Source organism: Saccostrea cucullata, unplaced genomic scaffold, assembly GCF_032062105.1.
Source record: "Saccostrea cucullata isolate Sc308-1 unplaced genomic scaffold, CSIRO_AGI_Scuc_v1 ctg4913, whole genome shotgun sequence".
In the NCBI taxonomy this organism is placed as follows: Eukaryota; Metazoa; Mollusca; class Bivalvia; order Ostreida; family Ostreidae; genus Saccostrea; species Saccostrea cuccullata.
In genome coordinates this window covers 7,535-28,556 of record NW_026939230.1, presented here as the reverse complement: position 1 = coordinate 28,556, position 21,022 = coordinate 7,535, and the positions used below count along the sequence as shown (strand labels likewise).

General features: G+C 32.5%; 2 protein-coding genes across 2 annotated transcripts; both read right to left on the bottom strand.

The window, feature by feature from the left end:
* Positions 1-4,655: 4,655 nt before the first annotated feature.
* On the bottom strand, positions 4,656-9,821 carry LOC134252591 (uncharacterized). Its single transcript, XM_062735090.1, has 4 exons — positions 9,703-9,821; positions 5,659-5,714; positions 5,450-5,551; positions 4,656-5,023 (listed from the first exon to the last, which is right to left on the bottom strand). Exons 1-4 carry the CDS (start codon positions 9,783-9,785, stop codon positions 4,851-4,853), a joined length of 414 nt encoding a protein of 137 aa, XP_062591074.1. The 5' UTR covers positions 9,786-9,821; the 3' UTR covers positions 4,656-4,850.
* A 5,056-nt stretch (positions 9,822-14,877) lies between these two features.
* LOC134252588 (hepatic lectin-like) lies at positions 14,878-19,203 on the bottom strand. Its single transcript, XM_062735087.1, has 4 exons — positions 19,001-19,203; positions 18,132-18,211; positions 17,632-17,707; positions 14,878-15,125 (listed from the first exon to the last, which is right to left on the bottom strand). Exons 1-4 carry the CDS (start codon positions 19,101-19,103, stop codon positions 14,911-14,913), a joined length of 474 nt encoding a protein of 157 aa, XP_062591071.1. The 5' UTR covers positions 19,104-19,203; the 3' UTR covers positions 14,878-14,910.
* Between the last annotated feature and the right edge of the window lie 1,819 nt (positions 19,204-21,022).

Here is a 21,022-nt window from a genome sequence, read left to right as displayed (position 1 = left end):
AAAAGAAACTATCTTAGAGAATATCATCATGCGTCTAATCTTGTTCAGTATTTTTTAATCTTATAATTCATTTTTAAAAAATCTTATATGTACTCTATTTTCTTTAAACTAGGTTTTACTAATACCTGTCTGTATGTATGTTATACTGCAGGATCATATTGAAAACTAGCATTGTTGCTAAAATATGTCATCCTGGATAAATAAAGGCTTTATTATTATTATTATTTAAGAAATAAACAACGTTATTCAGTGAACATGGCGTTATGAATAGCAATTGCTCTGCTGGCATATTCCATGATGCGCGCTAGCGCATCATGGAAAATATGCCAGCAGAGCTATTGCTATTCATAATGCCATGTTCACTGAATAATCGTTGTTTATTACTTATATTTGCATTCTTTGATTTTTTTTTTTAAAGAATATCAGAGGAAATCCTGACTTACATAAGAACGCAGCTTCTTGTCTTTAGTAAAAAAAAAAAACATACGGCTTTAAAATCAGTAAACCTGATTAATGATCCTTTTCTCTAATAAATCACAAACATTTTTTATAAAATATTTCCCTCTCAAACACAGTTATCTGGATACATCAGCGCCGACATCACATTTTTGTTTTGTTGCAGTTGTGACGTCATCGATCAACGTTTTTTAAAACCCTCTGACGAAAATCAATAATTTAATACTATGATGAAAAAAGAGAATGCTTTTATAATGATTATTACTCCAGAATGCTTTTCTATAATTTTTTTTCAGTTTTTCTATTTATTTTTAATAGCTGAAATCATTCTTGAAATAGATATACTAGTTAAAGAATTTTTTTTCTGAATGTTATTACCCAAGTGTGAAGAGTTATCGTTCTTTGTTGAAATATGCATGATACAAAAAATAAAAATATGGCAGTTCTCTAAAATTTTTAAAAAGTTTTATTATACAATTAAATACATTAACCAAAATTAAATTTTTAAAGATATAAATCAGCAATTTTAAATATTCTGAATTTCCTTATCTTCAAAGAATATTATTAAAAAGTTATTTTTATTCCTCTTATGAAACATTTCGTATATATACCCCACAACACGTACTACAAGTGTAATAGAAAATGCTCTTCACGAGTGTGATAGAGCAATTGCACTCGTAGTGGAAGCAACTGCGTATATAGTGCTATGAATGCAATTGATGACTTCATGTTCATAGTGGGAGAGTGCAGTGGATATGCAAATATTAAAGTATGAAAAGCGTAAAGCAGAGAAGAAGGACATACAAACAGATTACATACAAGTAAACACTTACAAAATGGAAAGGTTACAAAATGAAATGAGCAAGCCTTATCTTTTGTTCTTTATTCGTGTACTTTTTTAAGGAAACCAATCGACCTATTTCATAGATAATTTTTGATGTAGTGTATCGTTTCGAAACCAAGATAGATCCCAGCTCTGATGTTTTGGGGGTATCTGTGTTTGCTCTGCTCCCGTTCTGTATTGATTGAAATGAACTTCAAGCTTGTCCAATATCTCCATAATTCATTTTTAATCGAATATAATATTCACTATAAATACCCATTTCCTTTAGGTTCCATCTCTTTAACAAGGCCCGATCTACTTGATCTGCGCATACGTTTTAACGCAGCGTCGACTCAGGGACGTCACAGTACCCTGGACTGCCGTCAAAATTGAATACAATAACGTCACAATTAAGATGACGTCAAAATTGCGCTAAAATGTTTCGCTGATCTTGCTCTATAAGACTGTGCTCATTCTAGCATTTTCATTCCTTACATGTTTTTAGAAAATATTTTTTTTAATTCATAACAACTATGAAACATAATTTATTTTGAGGTATCAATTCCTTGGTACATATTCACTGATCTTTTATTTCAATTTGTGAGTTAGAAAAAAATCCCACTGAAACCAAAAGTAAACGATTTTAGTCTTCCTCCTCGAACACTGAAGTGTTTATACGCACCATTTGTTATTGAGCATAAAGAGAAAATTATGTTATAATGTAAGAATGGTTTAATTTTTAGAAACTTAAACAGTATCACAATCGTTCATTGATGTTATGTTAACCAACTGCAACTTATAAAATATTTAGTTGCCTAAAATAAGTCCTAATTTTTGGTGTTTTGATATGCCCCCTTTTCACTGAAATATAGGCTACCTCCGATTTTCTTTTCATTTCTTAAAAGAGGGATGTAAATTGCGTGATATATGTGAAAATAAAAACATTTCATCCTTTATTTTTTTTAATTTGTCAATTCCTTTGTTTATTGTGGAGTTTTAGTATGTAATTGTGCATAAAAACACGAAAAATGGTTCATATCTTGAAAGTGCCCCCATTTGACTACAGTGAAGGCAAGGTAACAACATTTCATTCTAATTTTTTTTAGCATAATACGTACAAATCTATATCCAAGAATCAAATTTTTTTATCATGCTGTTTTCGTAATTTCCAACTAGATTGGGCTTCGTTAAGAGTAGCGTAAGATTTTATCATTTGTTCCATGACATTTCGCATACTTTGAAAGTTACTGTCCTAAGCAAAAATTCAACAAAGAAAGAAATGAGAGAGAAAAACAACGAGCAGTTTAAATTAGAATCTAAATTTAGATTCATTGGCTATTTTAGCAGGTACCTGTAGTTGAATTTTGATATTTTTTTTAATTCAGAACTTATTAAAGTCTTTGTTGTCTTATCTATTTTCTTCGGCAAAGTGAAGCAAATATTTCAATAATGCAGACGTTTCTTTACCAGTTTTGAACATCTGTACACTTACTTAGTTATTTCGATATCGAATAAGGAATTTCAAAGGTATATCAGTCTATGCAGAGCTTCAGGGAATCGATTTAGACGTCACGATGAAATTGTACAAATGAATCTTGACAAATAAATTATAATTTTCTTTCTCATACACTCTTACAATCTGTGATTTCTTATGAATATTGACTACATTATTGTATACCTTAATGTGTAACTTATTATGTCATTATAACATTATTTGAATGTAAAATCAATGCCAACTTGATCTCATTGTACTGACGGGAATGACGTCATAGACCAGTTTGACACGTACAGAGTTTAGCTGAACTTGAGACGAAGATTAAGCTATTTTTGAAACTTGTAAATATGAAAATTAAAACTAAATAAGCGTGATCTCACTAAGATTGAGTCATAATTTTCAATGCAGTACTCAATATTTCACAATCTTATCAATATATAACGAATAGTTCTCTAACATGTATATAGCCACAGTCATAAACGCACTGCAATCACATGCACACCCCCTCGAAAATCTCAAAAGTTTAACGATATCCGCTCACCTGGTAACAATAAATTTTGTTATTTTATACACATGTAGCTATTGTCCCTACTATTTTGAAAAGTCCTGAGAGCAAGTTGTGGGCTGTTGGTTTTTTCCGCAATTTTACATTATTTCAATGCGTATAGTGTAAATTCACGACGTTCATCACAAGACGGCTAAATCTCATATTATTCTCGGGCATGGGGAATTTGCTCCCAGCCTTTTTCGGGTTAAGGAATTTATCTTGAAAAATACAATCAGTTACATAGTGACAACTTATCCGTATATCATTGAACCTCTACGATCTTTGTATCCTTACATATTTTGTCTAATTTTAACCATGCCACGTGACAAACAGCTGATGTACGTGAAGTTGTATTGGTCGAACTCGGTTTAGACCCCATGAACACATGTGCATTTATTGAGTTAAACTCCAATTAAATTAAACTCGTGCTCATAAAAAAATATATCAACCTTATATCGATTTTCTCGGAATATTTTAAGGCATATTTCTTATAGTGAAAAAAACTTAGCCTTAGATAGAATGTTCTATTGTTGAAATGTAATTGTCCTATGAACCTGGTTTAACAATATAATCCGTTCCATGAGTTCGTAATGTAGCAAAATAAACACGGGCGGCATATTATACTCAATGCTTTTACTACAAACAATTCAGATAGTTCAGAATGTAAACATGGCAGGTAAATTTGAAGCGTCTTTTTGTCTTTACATGGATTGTTTTTTTTTTTTTTTTTTTGGGGGGGGGGAGGCATATACAATCTTAAAAAGGTTTGCTTTCATTAATTTGATAGTGATTGAAAATCCTTTTATATTCGTCAAATTCATTTTGCTGCATGCCAGGTGTGTGGGACATATTCTAACTGTGGCGATGGCTTGTCCTGAGACAAAGTTAGATTATTCTAACTATATTAGTCTATTTATTAGAACCGTGATCCTCACAAATACACTAATTATACCCCCGATTGAAAAGTGGGAGGGTATACTTTAATCGGTATGTCCATCCGTCCGTACGTCCGTCTAACCGTCTGTCTGTTACGCTTTGGGTACACATCTCTTATCCGCAACTCCTGTTATATCACTGAGTGAAATGTAATGAAACTTTTACAGAATCTTTCATACATATTGCCATTGTGCACCTCCTATTTTACTTTTTGATCCTACACAAATTTTAGGTTTCCCATAGCAAAACATGGACATTGTCATTATATTCTTATTACGTGATATATGGCGGCTTCTGAATAACATTAGATATCACGTTCCTCTTCCTCTTTACACGTTACCGTATAAACAATATATAGCAAAACATGGAAGACGGGAGGTATCATTGAGTGAGCTCATTGCTCACAGTACCTCTAGTTTATTTTGCCTTTATGCCATTCAATTTGATTTCATTTTTATGCCTGCGATCGTGGAAAATTTCTGGAGTTGCCACTATTTGAATGTATTTGAAATTTATCATCTTCGTTTATCAACAGCGAGGAAATGTAAGCTATGTAATTGTAGATGCTAAATAAACAATAAACACGATACAACCTACACTATGCTCAACAATATATCGATATTTAAAAGAACATGTAAAGAAATTGTTCCCTGTATACTTTTGTAAGATTGTATGGTTCTTCTGATTGTTTCATGCGTTTGTGTTGTTACATGTGATGTCATCCAGGAAAGTTTAATGTTGGTAGTCGAGGCCGTGTCTTCTGTTTCTAAGGAAAAATGAAAACATTTTTTAAAAAGTTTTTTACCCCTGGTTTTTGATTGATTCTTTCCAATTATTTTTTTTTGATTTTCCGTCATTCTTTCAATTATGGTAATGTATGTTAAATGGTATGTAGTTAAATAAGATAACAAAAACACAGGAAGTAGCAAAAAGTGAAAAAAAATATATATATAGAACGCTTTAACAATTATACTCATCCTTCTTAAAATACTCTTTAATTTATTTTAATTCAAATGTCAAAATTATATCTTGATAACCTTTCTGACCCTCTACCTATAAATAATTATATCAGTAAAAATGCATTCTCCTGCATCCAAATTTTGTTAATCTTTACGGGAATTTGACCAAGATATAATAATTTTTTCGAGAAGAATACACATCATTTAAGTATCTTAAATACATATATGCTAACCTTTTGTGAGATGTAACATACATCCGTCAAAGACGTTGCAGTTTTCTTTAGAACAATTGCATTTTTCTCTGCATCCAATTCCAAACATAGGATAGTCACAGCCTGAACACAAGAAACAATTCAAGTATTCAACTTAAAAACAATTTCATCCTTTTTCTCCCATGAGTACAAAATAATTTTTTGAATTCAAATGGAAGAGTGATACGTACGCAAACAGATGTCTTTCTTTGCTTCGTATTCATATCCTCTGCAGCATATCAAAGGTCTACATATTAAAATCACAAAAAACAGTGTACCATCAGTGATACAATAAAGCATTTATTTCTATTTTTTGGATGTCTTTGGTCCTTTAAAACACCTTGAATACCGCGCGTTATACTTTGGCACAGCCAGGTGTGTTATAGGAATGAAGACATACAAAAATATGAAATCAATGCCTATATTTACATTCTTTAATTTTCCCTCTTCATAATTATTTATCTTGTTAATCTTTAAATTGAATTTCGTGCCCTTCAAAGATGGCGTGCTTAATAGACGTAAGAGCCGATTGTGACGTCAAATGATGCTGCAAAAATATATAATGCAAATGAAAATTGCGAGGAAAAAAAGTTACTATTTAATTCTAAATGCACATTTGTTGCAAAAAAATAATTTAACAGGATTATAGATCTTTTTATTAGATTGAGTCAAAACACTGTACATTTCGGTGTTCCTAGAGCATTGAAATTGCATGTAGTTCCTATTGTGTATTCTAACGCACGGTGAAAAGGTTTTGCGTGTGTTATAGAGATTTGTACTCATGGATTTCTAATGGATTTCATAAAGAAAATTACACTGAATGTTAATATTCAGATATAAATTCGTGTTCCATTTTTAGATGAATATTTTTTCAGAAAGTGAGCAAATAATCAAGATTGTAGGATTTGATAGTCGTAGCCGTTAAACTCATTTTTCTCATCATGGGGAAACGTAGGAGTTTATAAATCATTTTAACGACAAGAGATTTTTTTCTTGACTTGATGTTAGACGAAAGCGTCATCCATCGATAGACTTAGAAGTTTTTTTTTATTTAATCAAGTTGAATTTTTAAGTTACGCTTCATAGACGTGTTTTTTTACGAACATTGCATGAGAATCGAAGGAGTGATGCATGTATGTTATCACCTTGTCTTACATATATAGAGAAACTCATTCTACATGTTCAAATATTTTTAACAAGTATGCATAAGCAGAAACAATTAATTCTCATTACTTTGGGTTTGAATATCGGACCTTTGGCACTTGTCCAGTCCAACGTTGGATCTTCGTGAAGAAAAACAAGAGGCCCACGGGCCTTATAGGTCACCTGAGTATAATGAAACTTTCCAAATATTGAATTTGGTTCGTGTTTTAAACCAGATGCTATGAAATTCACAATTTTGAAAGAAGCACCGTTGCTTATCATAATTATACACTTAGAATGCTTAGTCTAGTTGCTTAATACCCAGAGTTAGATCAGAGTAAGAAAGAGAAAATGCATTTTCACTTTATAACCAGTGGTGCACCCCACCCCACAGGAACCACTGACCCTGAGGCCACATATTTCAAAATTTTGGACATTTTATCATAAATTTCATTTCATTATAAATGGTTGATTAATACCACATTCAGACCAGATTTCAAAGCATTTATTTATCTTCAGACTATGCACTGTTACCCCCCCCCCCCTCTCCCGATACCCCCGTCCCAGAGAACATGAAATTATTCATTTTGCTAGATGCACCTTTCTTCATCATAAATGTATGTACTAAGATCATTTGCATATAATACCTAGGAGCAATGGAAAAGATGTTGAAAGAATTCATGCATTTTCACTATATAATCAAAAGAGTTCCCTCCTTACACCAAAACCCCTGACAAGGGGCCATGACATTCACAAATTTGGAAGAGGCATCTTTCCTCGTCATAACTATGTAAATAGTTTATTGGTTTGATACCCAGGAGCAGAGAAGAAGGTTTATGAAGAATTAATGTTTTTTTTTTGCTATACCAATCAATAGAGCCCCACCCTAACAAAAGAACCCCTGACCCAGGGGCCATGCAATTCACAATTTTTGAAGAGGCATTCTTGGTCATTATAACTATGTTCTTAGGTAGTTTATTTAATACCCAGGAGCAGAGAAGAGGATTTTCAAAGAAATAATGCACTTTTACTATATTATCTATACAGCCCCGCCCTAACACAAAAACCCCTGACCCAGGGGCCATGAAATTCACAACTTTTGAAGAGGCATTCTTGGTCATCATAACTATGTTCTTAGTTAGTTATAATAATGCACTTTTACTATATGATCTACATAGCCCCGATCTAACACCAGAACCCCTGACCCAGGGGCCATGAATTTCACAGTTTTGGTAGAGGACTCAATGCTGATTACAGTCATGTCAACAGTTTGACTACTTGATGTCCAGGAGTAAAGAAGAAGATTTTTAATAATTGCACTAATTTTAGTGGTTTAGGCCCCACCCATTTCTGTTCCTCTTCACCCATGGATGCTGTATATCAAATTTGGTTGAAATTGGTTCAGTAGTTCCAGAGAAGAAGTTAAAAATGTTCAAAAATTTACGAACGACGTACGACGACGGAAGAAAACAGATAGCAATAGGTCACCTGAGTTTACTCAGGTGACCTATAAATCTCAAAGAGGCATCCTTCCTCCGCATAAGTATGTACATAGTTCATTGGGTAAGTATTCAGGTGCAGAAAAGAAGAGTTTTAAAGAATTTATGCATTTTCACTATATATATTCAATAAAGCCCCACCCTAACACCAGAACCCCCAACCCAGGGGCCATGAAATTCACAATTTTGGAAGAGGTAGCCTTATTCAACATTACTATATAGCAAAGGAGCAAAGAAGAAGATTTTCAAAGAAATAATTCATTTTTTACTATATAATCTATATAGCCCCTCCCTAGCACTACAACCCCTGACCCTGGGGTCATGAAATTCACAATTTTGGAAGAGACAGCATTATTCAACATAGCCATGCACTTGGTTAGTTTATTTAATGCCCATGAACAGAGAACAAGAATTTCAAAGAATTTATGCATTTTCACTATATAATCAATATAGCCCCACCCTACCACTAGAACCCCTGACCCTGGGGCCATTAAATTCACAATTTGAGAAGAGGCAGTCTTATTCAACATAACTAAGCACTTGGTTAGTTTATTTTAAATGCCCACAAACAGAAAAGAAGAATTTCAAAGAATTTATGCATTTTCACTATATAATCTATATAGCCCCGCCCTAGCACTACAACCCCTGACCCTGGGGCCATGAAATTCACAATTTTGGAAAAGGTGGTCATTTTCAACTTTTCTATGCACTTGGTTAGTTTATTTAATGCCCACAAACAGAAAAGAAGAATTTCAATGAAATAATGCATTATCATTATATGACCTGTTTAGCCCAGTCCTAGCACTAGAATCCCTGACCCCCGGGCCATAAATTTCAAAATTTTGGTAGAAAACTCAACGCTGATTACAATCATACCAACAGATTAACTGCTTGATGTCCAGGAGTAAAGAAGAAGATTTTTAAAGATTGCACTAATTTTAGTGGTTTTTGCCCCACCCCTAAGGCCCCGGGGGGGGGGGGGGGCAGGGACCATGAAATTCACAATTTTTGTTCCTCTTCACCCATAGATGCTATATGCCAAATTTGGTTGAAATTAGTTCAGTGGTTTCAGAGAAGGAGCTAAAAATGTTCAAATGTTAACACACGACGAACGACGACGGACGAAAACAGATAGCAAAAGGTCACCTGAGTTCACTCAGGTGACCTAAAAACATGCCAAATCAAGGGTATTGCCTTTTTTTAAGCCAATCGCTTTTTCTGTATCGACATTTTCAAATCCAAGAAAGTAGATTTAACACAGCTTTACTACATAAACGGTCTACATAGAAACTATGAACCGTAGATTAGTTTCTTTAAAAGTAACTATTGGTGCCATATGTAGAATCCAGCAGATATGACTATTATTGCATAAATTAAACCTACATTATGTGTATTCTGCATTGATAGTTTCATTTTAATTTTTCATAACATATTTTGTACTACATGTAAAACATTCTTATGTATTTACCAACAGATGCAAACGTGAACAAATAATTTAAGGATAATACATGTACAAACCTTTCATTTGCTTTATCAACTAAAAACTGGAAAAATAAAACTCTTAAAAATTAAGAAAAATCTCAATTAACATACCCGCTACATCGACCAAACAGTCCAGTGGTAAAACAACTAAATAAAACAATATCCCCTAAAATGAATAAAGCCACAAGTTGCATGATTCTAATCTATAAAGCGTAAATTACACATGGTTTCTCTGATATTTAGAAAAGATAGAGCAAGAACTGTGAATGTTGATCATATTTTTGATGCTTGGATTGTTCAGAGATATATCTTCCTTATGTATATCCTTCCTTATAAATCACTTTTTTTTTAAATTTTAAATGGAATATATGGAGATGACGAACAGTTTTCAAGCTCAAGATAAAAGAAAAATACAGAATTGCAGCATAGCAACCATGGACCTCCAAAACATCAGAGGTGCGATCAGGTGCCATGGAGGAGTGAGCATCTCCTGCTGACAGGTTACACAAGCTGTGTGCTACCTGTATTTATAGGGAAATAACGGAAAATCAGTAGTCAATTCAATGTGTAAATGATGGACCAACAATTAGTATGAAAAACCACTCAGCATTTATCGCAGTGATAAATTGTATTTGCTGACAAAGTCATTGTATCGACTTAGAACTTACAAAATCACGACAGTCACTTGAAACTGTTGAAATTCAAGTTTCATTTACTTGTTTGTCAATCATTTACATGTACCTCGATTTACTTGTATTTAAGGAATATAGCACTTTATAAAGAAATATTCAAAACTATTGCTAGGCAAAGAAATCCCTATCAGCAACAAATGTTTTACGGATTCTATTAATTTAGAGATCAGCGTGAACAAAACGGTGCCTGTTTTTCAATGTTTACTAGCTACAAGCTTTAGGGTCACACAGAAGTGACCTTTGACAGTGAAGTACAGAAGTACCCTTTTCGGAAACTAAACTAGTATTTTCCTTAAATATGTTACTCTAATTGTTTGGTTTTTCCAATGTCGTTTGCTCCTTTTTTTGTTTGTTTGTTTAATCTTCTGATTTTTTTTTCTAAAATGGCATTAAAGAAATTAATTTTTATCGATTTTTTTGGTATTTACATTACATTTGTACTTTGCATAAAAAATGACTTTGAAAATCTACGAAACTAAAAACAGATAGCTGTCAGAGTTTCATTTTTACCCAACAAACGTCGAATGCCATGGAAGTACAACGTCATATGCAAAAATCAAAAGAAATCAGCTCACATAAATAAGAATTGGGGCATTGGCTCTTCCATTAACTGTAACTTATCCGAAGCATAATGCAGAAATCACATTTGAAAGTAAGACAAGGAGTAAAAATGTTGCTACAAGCTATGAATCGTTATAACTATTTTTTGAGTTATAACGTTATGATAATGTAATATGTACCGTTGCAATAATGATGCTACATCATTAAAAAATAATGAAGCATTCAATTTGATTAATCCAAAAATAAAGGCATAATAATGGTGAAGATATATGTTTAAAATGACACAATTTATTTGCTAAAACTGGTTACATGTGTCTGCTTACTCGCGGAAGAATTCTCAAAACTGCATTAATTACAACTTTTACATCTTTCAATTGCAATGATAGGTAGGTTTCAAAGTGTTTTTTTATATGTATGAATTATAAATTTAAGGTTTTTAACTTATATCATTTAATTAAACACTTAGTAACCTTTCAAATCGCCTTTGAATTTATGTCTTGTTTTCTCCAATTTTTGTTGAAGTTTCATTCATATATCATCATTTTTTTTTGTTAATTTGTTATATGAATTTGTGATATGAAATTTCATGAAATGCAAGAAATCAAGTCTTGTCAACATGTAATTTTTTATTTTTGATTTTGTTTACATTCAGAAAGCAACATTCACAATTTTTACCATATTCTCTTGCCTTTTCGATATTAGTCAATATTGTTATTTTTCTGGTGAATAACAAACCATATTCAACACCAAGTTAAGAGAATCAATAATTGTTTCTTCGTTGAAAATTAAAAAAAAGATGTACAAATTACAATTTGTAACCTCCGTGTTTTCCTTTTCGAATTTCGCTACGTGCAAGACATCCAATTGTTTAAAAATATCCTGTGATAGGTTTGTCTAACATTATCCTGCTCACATACAAAGCTGGCTGTGGCCGTTGCAACCATTGTTTACAACCTTATTTGAGGTTTTGATTGTGACGTCACAATGCCGTTGCACGCGCAATGACCCTCCGGTAAATACGGCCAAAATCCTGTCAATATGTGATGTTATGAACTGTTTGCTTTTGTATAGATTACATAGGGACTATAAATATACTATATGATAATATTTACGAGGGTTGTTCGAAAATTTCGTGGACTGCTGTAATATCTTTGTTATTTGACGTCATATGTTATCCAAATTTGGTACAAATATGTTCACAATAAATCCAAAGGATTTGTTTGTTTGTCTTTTTTTTTTACAATACCACAATTTCTTTAGAACTTATCCACATTTCAAAATGCAAAAATCGGATCGCGGGTCAGGTCAAAATTTTGTAAGTTACGAACAATACACTAAATGATGTCTGTAGTCATATTCTCTGTAAAGTGAAGCAAAAATGAAAAACAACCTAGAAATCTAAATTTAGAATTGTTATTTTGAATTTGTTAGAAAGAAATCAGCTTGAGAAGATGTGTAGTTCTCTTTGAAAGCGACAAAAACATTGACGTTTTAGAATCACGGAGCAGCCGATAAAAATGCAAGTTTGTTTTACTCAGGAAAAATCCTGAATAAACAAAAAAAAAATGTTGAAGAATTGGAAAAATATCTCACAAGCGAGTTGTGCATATATGTACGAATAGTATAGACAGTATTTGAGTGACAGAGACTTTGTATCAGATGAGGACAATCTGTGAAGAAACGTTTTTCTACAGAAATCTTAACAAAAACTATTTTTAAAGTTTGAACGTCAAGGAAAAACATTTAGAGTAGCTTATCCTGTGAAAATAGACTTAAGTAATAAAAGAAATAAAAATCCTAACAAATTAAATTATACTGCGAGAGCAATTCTAAAAAACGAATTTCAAGTATTTAAACCGTTCATGGTAGTTCAGTCGGTAGAGCGCTCGCTCCGTGATCGGAAGGTCGTGAGTTCGAATCTCGGCCGAGACTGCATGACCTAAGTCGATAAAAATGGGTATCAACTGTTCCTTCTCCATGCGCTCGGCACTTTGAATTGAAAGTTGCGGGTCCTTCGGATGAGACCTTAAAAACCAAAACCCCATGTCAGCGGCAGAAGTTGGCACGATAAAGATCCCTCATTGCCCAATGGCCCTAAGTGCCGAGTAAAGGTCAAAATTTGAAGCCCTTCACTGGCATACGGTGACATCTCCATATGAGTGAAAAATTCTCAAGAGGGACGTTAAACAATATACAATCAATCAATCAAGTATTAGAGAAAGGATTTAATAATTGGTCATTGGATTACACTTTGCGAAATGTATAGGAATAGTATATTTTAGAAATTTTTGACACTATTTTGACGTTACCTTGCCGTTAAAGGTGCTCCGCGGATGCAAAACATGTTGATTTTTAAATGTAAAAGTAAATTAATTTCTGTTCAATCGAATAGAATGAAACATCACTCATAAAAAAACATTTATTTTTAAGGATTTTATTATACTTATTTTAAATTTCTAGTGAGTAATATAACGAAGATTGACATCGTCCACGAACTTCTCGAACAACCCTCGTATTAAACAAGACTTCAGTATACAGCACTCTTTTTCCTCGTTGTATTTAAATCCTCTGCAGCAAATCAAAGGTCTGTTAATGTGTTTTTTCAGTGTCAATTTTCAGACGAACATTAATATTTTTTTATTTATTTAGAAAATATCATTTGTTATGATGATTTTTTTTGTGTTTTTTTCGTAAATGTTCAATTATTTTCTATTTCTTTTATGCAAAGAAAACTAATTACAAGTAAATGACAATTCTTTACTTTTTCAGCAATTTTTTTTATCAGATTGGATAAATTTCAACTTCTGATCCAGGGATCAGGAAATATGTCTTAAGCTTTGATCAAATTAATTTTGTCATATTTAAATGTTGAAGTCATATACACCTGTACATGTATTCCTAAATAAAAATATTTTTCCGCATTATTTACCAAAAGAGATCTTATCTGCAAATTATAGATTTATGATTTTAAATTTTGATTAAAATTTTCCATGGAAATGAAAATTTGACTTAAGTCTCACATGTAGTTTGTTTCACCATCAGCAAAGGTATGTGTAGATTGTTGCACTTTAAATAATTTTGCAATATATAATTTGAATATAAATATCTATTTAAATCGAATGTTTATTTTCAACCTTGGTATGACTTCCTGTTCAAAGTGATTGGAGTACAATGCATATCGTGACTAAGAGTCTTAAGTGCCGTTTCTTGATTACATACAAAAAAAATCCTTGATCAGCCATAATTGTATTCGCCAAAAACGTTAAATCTGCAAATTTAAAATAAAATATCAAACTAAAAGATATAATAATGAGAAAAAAAACAGATTTCTAACCTGTACCACAAAAAGAAGTTTTGAAATTTTGCATTCAAACCTCATACCAAACCTTTTTATAGCCTACGAAAGACCCCTAATTATTTTGAGGCCTAAGGGCTAAAGACAAAGGTCGTTAATCCATATACGATATCTCAAGAAGCATTCAATTTTTTGCAATGCATATTATACTTAATTCCTATAGTTCCGCATTCCCTTGCCTAACCCCTTCAACCACGTGCAACCCAAGATCAGCCCAAACAAGTTCACTGGAAATACCCATTTCGTAAGCACATCATGTCTTGTCAACTTAGAACGAAATATTAATGCTCTCTAAACGTCTAAATTCCCTTCATAAAAATGTAAGTCTCGTTTTATGCGCCTGGATCGAGAGATCCGGGTGTATATTTTTGGTCCGTCTGTTTGTCTGCAAACTTCAACCTACGCTATTACTTTTGAACCATCACAGATAAAGTCCTCATACATTTATCTATTGTCAATGAACTTGTGATCGTGACTATGACCTATATGCTACAGATAACTTTTTTGTCTACAAACCTTAACTTTCAACACAACTTTTGAACCATGAACGATGAAGACTTTATATTTAAATTTGGTATGCATACTCCACTATTAAAGCTTCTTTAAATGACCGTGTGACCGTGAGTGTGATCTATATGCTAAAAGTAGTATTTTTGAACCTTCACAATAACCTACATGTACATGTACAACATTGAAAAGTCTCTTATTATTTTATCTTTTTTCACAAATGTAGTAAATAGAATAATAACAAGGTTTGTCATTCCAAAGACCCTCAGGACGCATTTCGAGGCAATTTTCTGCTGTACCCCCGTTAGGTTCACCTTTCAACCAGTTTGTGTAATTCAATGTCGTCTTTGAATATTTCCAGTGGAACGTGCCCTCCGACTCCTCGTCTGTTCCCCCCATCCACCATCTATTCCCGGAGGCTAAAATTTTTATGATATATGGAGATAAACGTATGTGCTTTTTTACAACGCGAAATGTAATAACAACGCGAAATGTAATAAACAGGGATTATTACATTGCGTAATTAATTTTGCGTCAAAATCAACGCAAAATGTAACAATACTTTTTTGGATTATTACATTATGCATTATTACATCTTCCGTTATTACATTTTGCGTTTATTTCGACGCAACATATAATATTGCAAAATGTAATAATCCCAGTTTATTTCCTTTTGCGTTGTTATAATGTTTTGTGTTGTAACAGTGCTTCGTTGAAAAATAAGGAAAATAGTTAAATATGCTAATATTCGGCAAATGATTGAAGATACATTTTGGAAATTGTTGAACAAACGTACATGTATCTATTTGAAAATTTAAATACTACTTGTAGTTCGGGAGAATTTAATTCTAATGACTCTTTTTTCCCTCATTCCTTCATATCCATATTGTTACTGTTCCCCCTAAAACTGGATATTCCGGTTACTTAAGGTAGGTCGCGGGTTTGCTTTTGTTATAAATTTTGGTACACAATTCTGACGTTTGTTTTGTGCACATTTGATTATGACATCAGTAACGTCACACAGGCGACGTTGTGTTGTTTCCCGTTTAATTTTCTGCAAATTACTTCACGTCTGCACAAATCAAGTAGATTATGAAGCATAATATTGTATGTAAACCTCGTACATGTTTTATAATTAAATCTCAATCTTATTTACGATGTGATTATATAAGATGTCCTAATTAGGACTAATGAAATACAATAACAAATGAAAGGAATAACTTATATTGTAAACATGTAAGTGTTGTTTATATTGCTAAAAGTCGACCAGAATAACTCGGCGTAAAAGTTATAATATGAAAAAAGAAAGTTATCAAAAACGAGAGGTATTGAGAGTAATGAGCTCACTAAAATTAATGATACCCCAATCTACCATATAAATATATAATCAGTGTCCATGTTTTGCTATGGGAATCCCAAAATATGTCGGATCGAAGAGTAAAATAAAAGGTGCACAATTGCAATTTATAATAAAGATTTTGTGAAAGTTTCATTAAATTTCATTCAGCGGTATGAGAGGAGTTGCTGATAAGAGATGGATACCCCAGAGCTTAAGAGACAGACAGACGTACGGACGTACAGACAGACAGATCCGCTTTTCGAGCAAGGGGTATAATAAAATCGCTTTGCGGAAAAAATGAGGTGCTGTATGCCCGCATGCGTATTACATCATGACTGCCAATCAAAGCTGGGAAAAAAATAGGGGGTATAATTTTCATGATTTTCATGATGAAATTAACCCTCATCACTGAAATTGGGTTGAATTTAATCACATGTATTTTTTCTTCTTATCATCATTATCATGAAAGTATGATCTATATCTCATTTAGTCTCCTTGTTTTGCTGGGTAACAAATTGTGAACTGAATTTAAACATAGGTAATCAGAGATTACAGAGCTCACCTCAACGAATGTTGTCTTTAAGTAAGACAAAGCCACACAATTAACCAATAAAAGGTGAACATCCAAAAATGCAAAATCTAAGCAATTTTTATCTGATGGAATAGACCTATATAAAATCTTCAAACAATTTCTGCACCATGAAAACATAATTTAAATCCAGCATCTAAGCAAGTCTGGGAGTTTTCATCCCTTGATGCATCGTTTGTGAAAGTTTGGTTTTTTATAAACCTTCATAGTTTCTTGGTAATAGACCATTGCACCCATAACTTTTACCAGGTCCATTATCTGGAAAATGTATCCCGAATTCAGCAACTGAAGCAAGTCCATTAGTGTGCATCCTAGTAAGATGTATCATCCATGCAAGTTTGCTCAACATACGGTTCATAGTTCCTTGGAAATGAAACCTATTTAAAAAACTTACCTTTTCACTAATTCGGAAAACGTAGGTCAGATTCAGCATCCGAAGCCAGCCTGGTAGAATGCAACCTTGGATGTATAATCCATGCAAGTTTGGTTATTAAAGAGGTCAACGTTACTTGGAAATTAACCCTGAACCAAAAATTAAACCTGTTCTCTCATCCAGAAAATGTAGGTCAGATTCAGCATCCAAAGGAAGTTAGGGAGTATGCATCCTAAGATGTATCATCCATGCAAGTTTAGTCATTATCACGCTCATAGTAACTTGGAAATGAATACTGCACCAAAAACATTAACCTGTTCACTCATCCAGAAAATGTAGGTCAGACCCAGCATTCGAAGCAAGACTGATAGTATGTTTCCTAAGATGTATTTTCCATGCAAGATTGGTCATTATAGGGAATTAAGAAATCCAAGATGTACTCAGTCCGGTCCATGATTAAATTCCCTGCTTTATACTAGCTTTTTACTTTTGCGCCTAAAGTAAGTGTTTTAAAGTAGCAAAGTATTGATAGAAATACGTCTACATTATGTCCTAAAATACTCTGAGTAGATTTCAAACTATATTTCAAACCTTTTGCTGTAGAAAGAAAACATAAAAACGTACTTTTGATTTGAATCCAGGTTTGTTCGTCCTCACTCTCTATTTCCAGAAGATGTGATTCCATCCAAGTGCAGCTATCCTAAGGAAATAAAATATAAAAGGATCACATATTCACTAGAGTGCTAACTCTATGATCAGGAATAAGTGGGTTCAAGCATCGGTTGCGACAAACCTAAGTTTATTTAAAAATGATACATCTGAACCTTTGCTTGGTACTTTTTAAGCTGTTAGTCTTTTGGTTGAGACCACAAAAATGTGTCAATGCAGGTTTTTGTATGATCATTATATTACATTTCAATGATCATAAGTGCCTATAAAAGAGAGGGTTTTTTTTTACTTTAAAGCTCTTCACAGGAAAATGATGAAATATAATGTTTTATAAAATCTTAAATGGGACATGGATTTTCAAAGATTGAATTATTTATACAGAGTTCTGAACCTTCTTGTGTTTTTTAGATAACCAACAGAAGATGGCAGCTCCCCTGCCACCTTTAAATACATACCTTGGCAGCCTGCCAATTTAGAGAATTGTTAACAAAACAATATTTCTTCTCTCCGTTTATCTGCCAGGATGTAGGACATTCTGCAATATACATGCAGTTGCATAAATGGAACTTTAATCATTTCATGGAATAATCATAAGGATATTTACAATAATTTTTTTTGTTGTTGATAATCGATTATTGGTCTTTATTGGGTTTATATAGTTCACATTTCTATTCCATATTGTCCCATACATGTACCACTTAGGATACTAAAAGTAAAAACAATGTCTTCCATTTTCTTTTCGGGGTATTTCATTACAAATTTATTCAGCACCCTATTTACAGAATTTCTGTATAGAAAATGAGATAATAAAACTGAAATGTAAAAAAAAATTAAAATTTTATTTTTAAGATGTATAAAAGTATACATATTTCTTTATTTAATTTTGTAACAAAATAATCACTTTTTTGAAATTTCATATTTCCTTTAAAAACAGTTTCGATTTTCTCACTTTAAACGGTTTAAAATGAAGATTATAAAGATTTTCGAGAAAACAATTGCATGGTTTAACACATATGAACAAGGAGAGCTACCAAATATTTACAATTGCTCTGCAACATTCTGTTAAAGAAAGACATGCGTGCATACCTTTTTTTATAAATTTAACTACAGGAATTAATAAACTTTAATTTTAATATACAATTAGGATTTATTTTGCAGACTTAGTTTACGTACTAACGTTTTTATTTCAGTCGAAAAAACTAATCAAAGAATTGTCAATTTTTGCTGTAGATTAAAACAAAATATTTGATTCGTTTTCCAAGAAGCTTTTAAATATTTTATAGAAATTTATTTCAGAACAGGTTACTATTTGCTTATTACTTACTGCCATTTATGCAGAATGGTTTTCCGTTACTTAGAGCCACGCACTCCTCTTTACACGGTGTCGCCTTACAAGATCCAGCCAGCTCATGAAATAGATGACCCATGAGACTCAGCGTCTTTTAGCTATATGTACCTTCGCCTATTCGGGGCCATGAGTTAATTTAAATTTCGAGGAGATGTTCTCCTATTCGTCTGCATAAAAAGTACCCTATAAAAAAAAAAAACTTTTGCGTCTTGAAATATAGAAAATTCAACCAACACTTATTGGCGTGAACATGCTTTCCTATCAAGATATTTTTTTTCTTTTAAGATGTATGAAAGCTATTAAGACAATTTTTTGCGTTATTGGATGACATCATTGACGTTATTGATTCATTGCAACATGTTGTGTTCATACACGTATAACTTTAAAACTAGAGCAAATCAAATGCTCAAATTTTGACTGTATGTCCCAAATTTGATGTAAAATTGAAATATTTAAAAAAAATTATTTATTATACATATATATTTCGATTGCATAGTCCAAGACCGTTCCTGACATATCCGTCGTTCGTTTTTAATTTAATGATAAACAAAACACAGTATACATCGATATAGGAATGTCGAGACATTACTTACCTGAGGCTGATATTCCATTTCAATGTAGTCACACATTGAGTCCAGAACTAAAGAGGTTCCCGATTCCCCCTTTTTTCCTGCTATCAGTTCACAATTTAGCTGTTTCTTTCGATAGTTCACAGACTTGCACTGGCGATTCTGTAAACATTTTCGAATGCACTGTTTTTGTCCAATGATGCTTAAAACATTCATGACTTTGCTAGATGTCAAGCATTTGCCCGAAGCAGTCACTTTTATGTTGGATACGTTGTCAATTTGATCCGATACAGCATAATGCACCGTAGAAATAAATGTTAGAATTTTTAGTCCAAACATTGTCAATTTGTTTACAGGAAAAACATTAAGGTTGTGATTATTCAAAAAGTGTTCCTATTGTCGCAAGACTAAACATCAGGCTAAATAACAAAATAGCATAGTGGCAAACATGCGCAACCAATTTCATTGAGTAAATGCATATACAAAGCTATTCAAAATGTTGAATAAAATGATGTTAGATGTAAAATATCGATCCAATATCGTCTGACAAAATATGTAAATAATTAAGCATTGAAAACAAATTATGACAAAAAAATACAGAACTTTTAAATGCACGCTGTTAAATTATGTCATGAATAATTATAATTAAAAAGAGAAATGAAAACATGGATAACCTTAGATATAAAAATGTGTTTCAATTACTTTAAATGGAAATTATTCACTTTCTTGTATTTTCTGATTCTTTTAATTACATGTATATTAAGTAATTCTTAGTGGTTAGTGGTAGGGTATTCGGTTTTTGATTGGAAGGTCCTGGTTAAACTCTCGTCCTAGGCACCACGTCAAACTGTACGAGGGTTGATCAAAAAGTAATGTCACAACTTCGATAAAATTGGTACTAGTCAACGTAAATCAAGAAATAAATTATACATGATCGAAGCTATATTTATTACAGATCAGTCCTGAAAAATTCCAATCATAAATGATTAATACTTTTCAAAATATTGAATTTTATTCAAAGTGCAATTATGGTTGTCGCCGCACCTAAATAACGTCATATGACGGATACCCGACATTAAACATTTAAACACTTCCCTTCATTTCATTTAAAATATTTGAGACTCACAAACACAACCACATAATTCACTTTCTTTAAGTATTATTGGCATCTTCGTGTATTGTACACTCACTCTCTATATATAATTAAGTTTTCCATTGTTTTCTGTCAAAATTCTTTGAAGCGTACCATAAGACAAATTAAAAAAATTCTCTTATTGCTCTAACCGTGTCAGGTCTTTCTTTTTTGACAACGTTAGATACTGTTGAAGGCTTTCAACCGACGTCCATGTTTCGGTCTTCCTCTTCTCTGCTGATTATTTAATGAACCATGACCTGTCTAAAATCACTGAAACCATATATAAACAAGTCT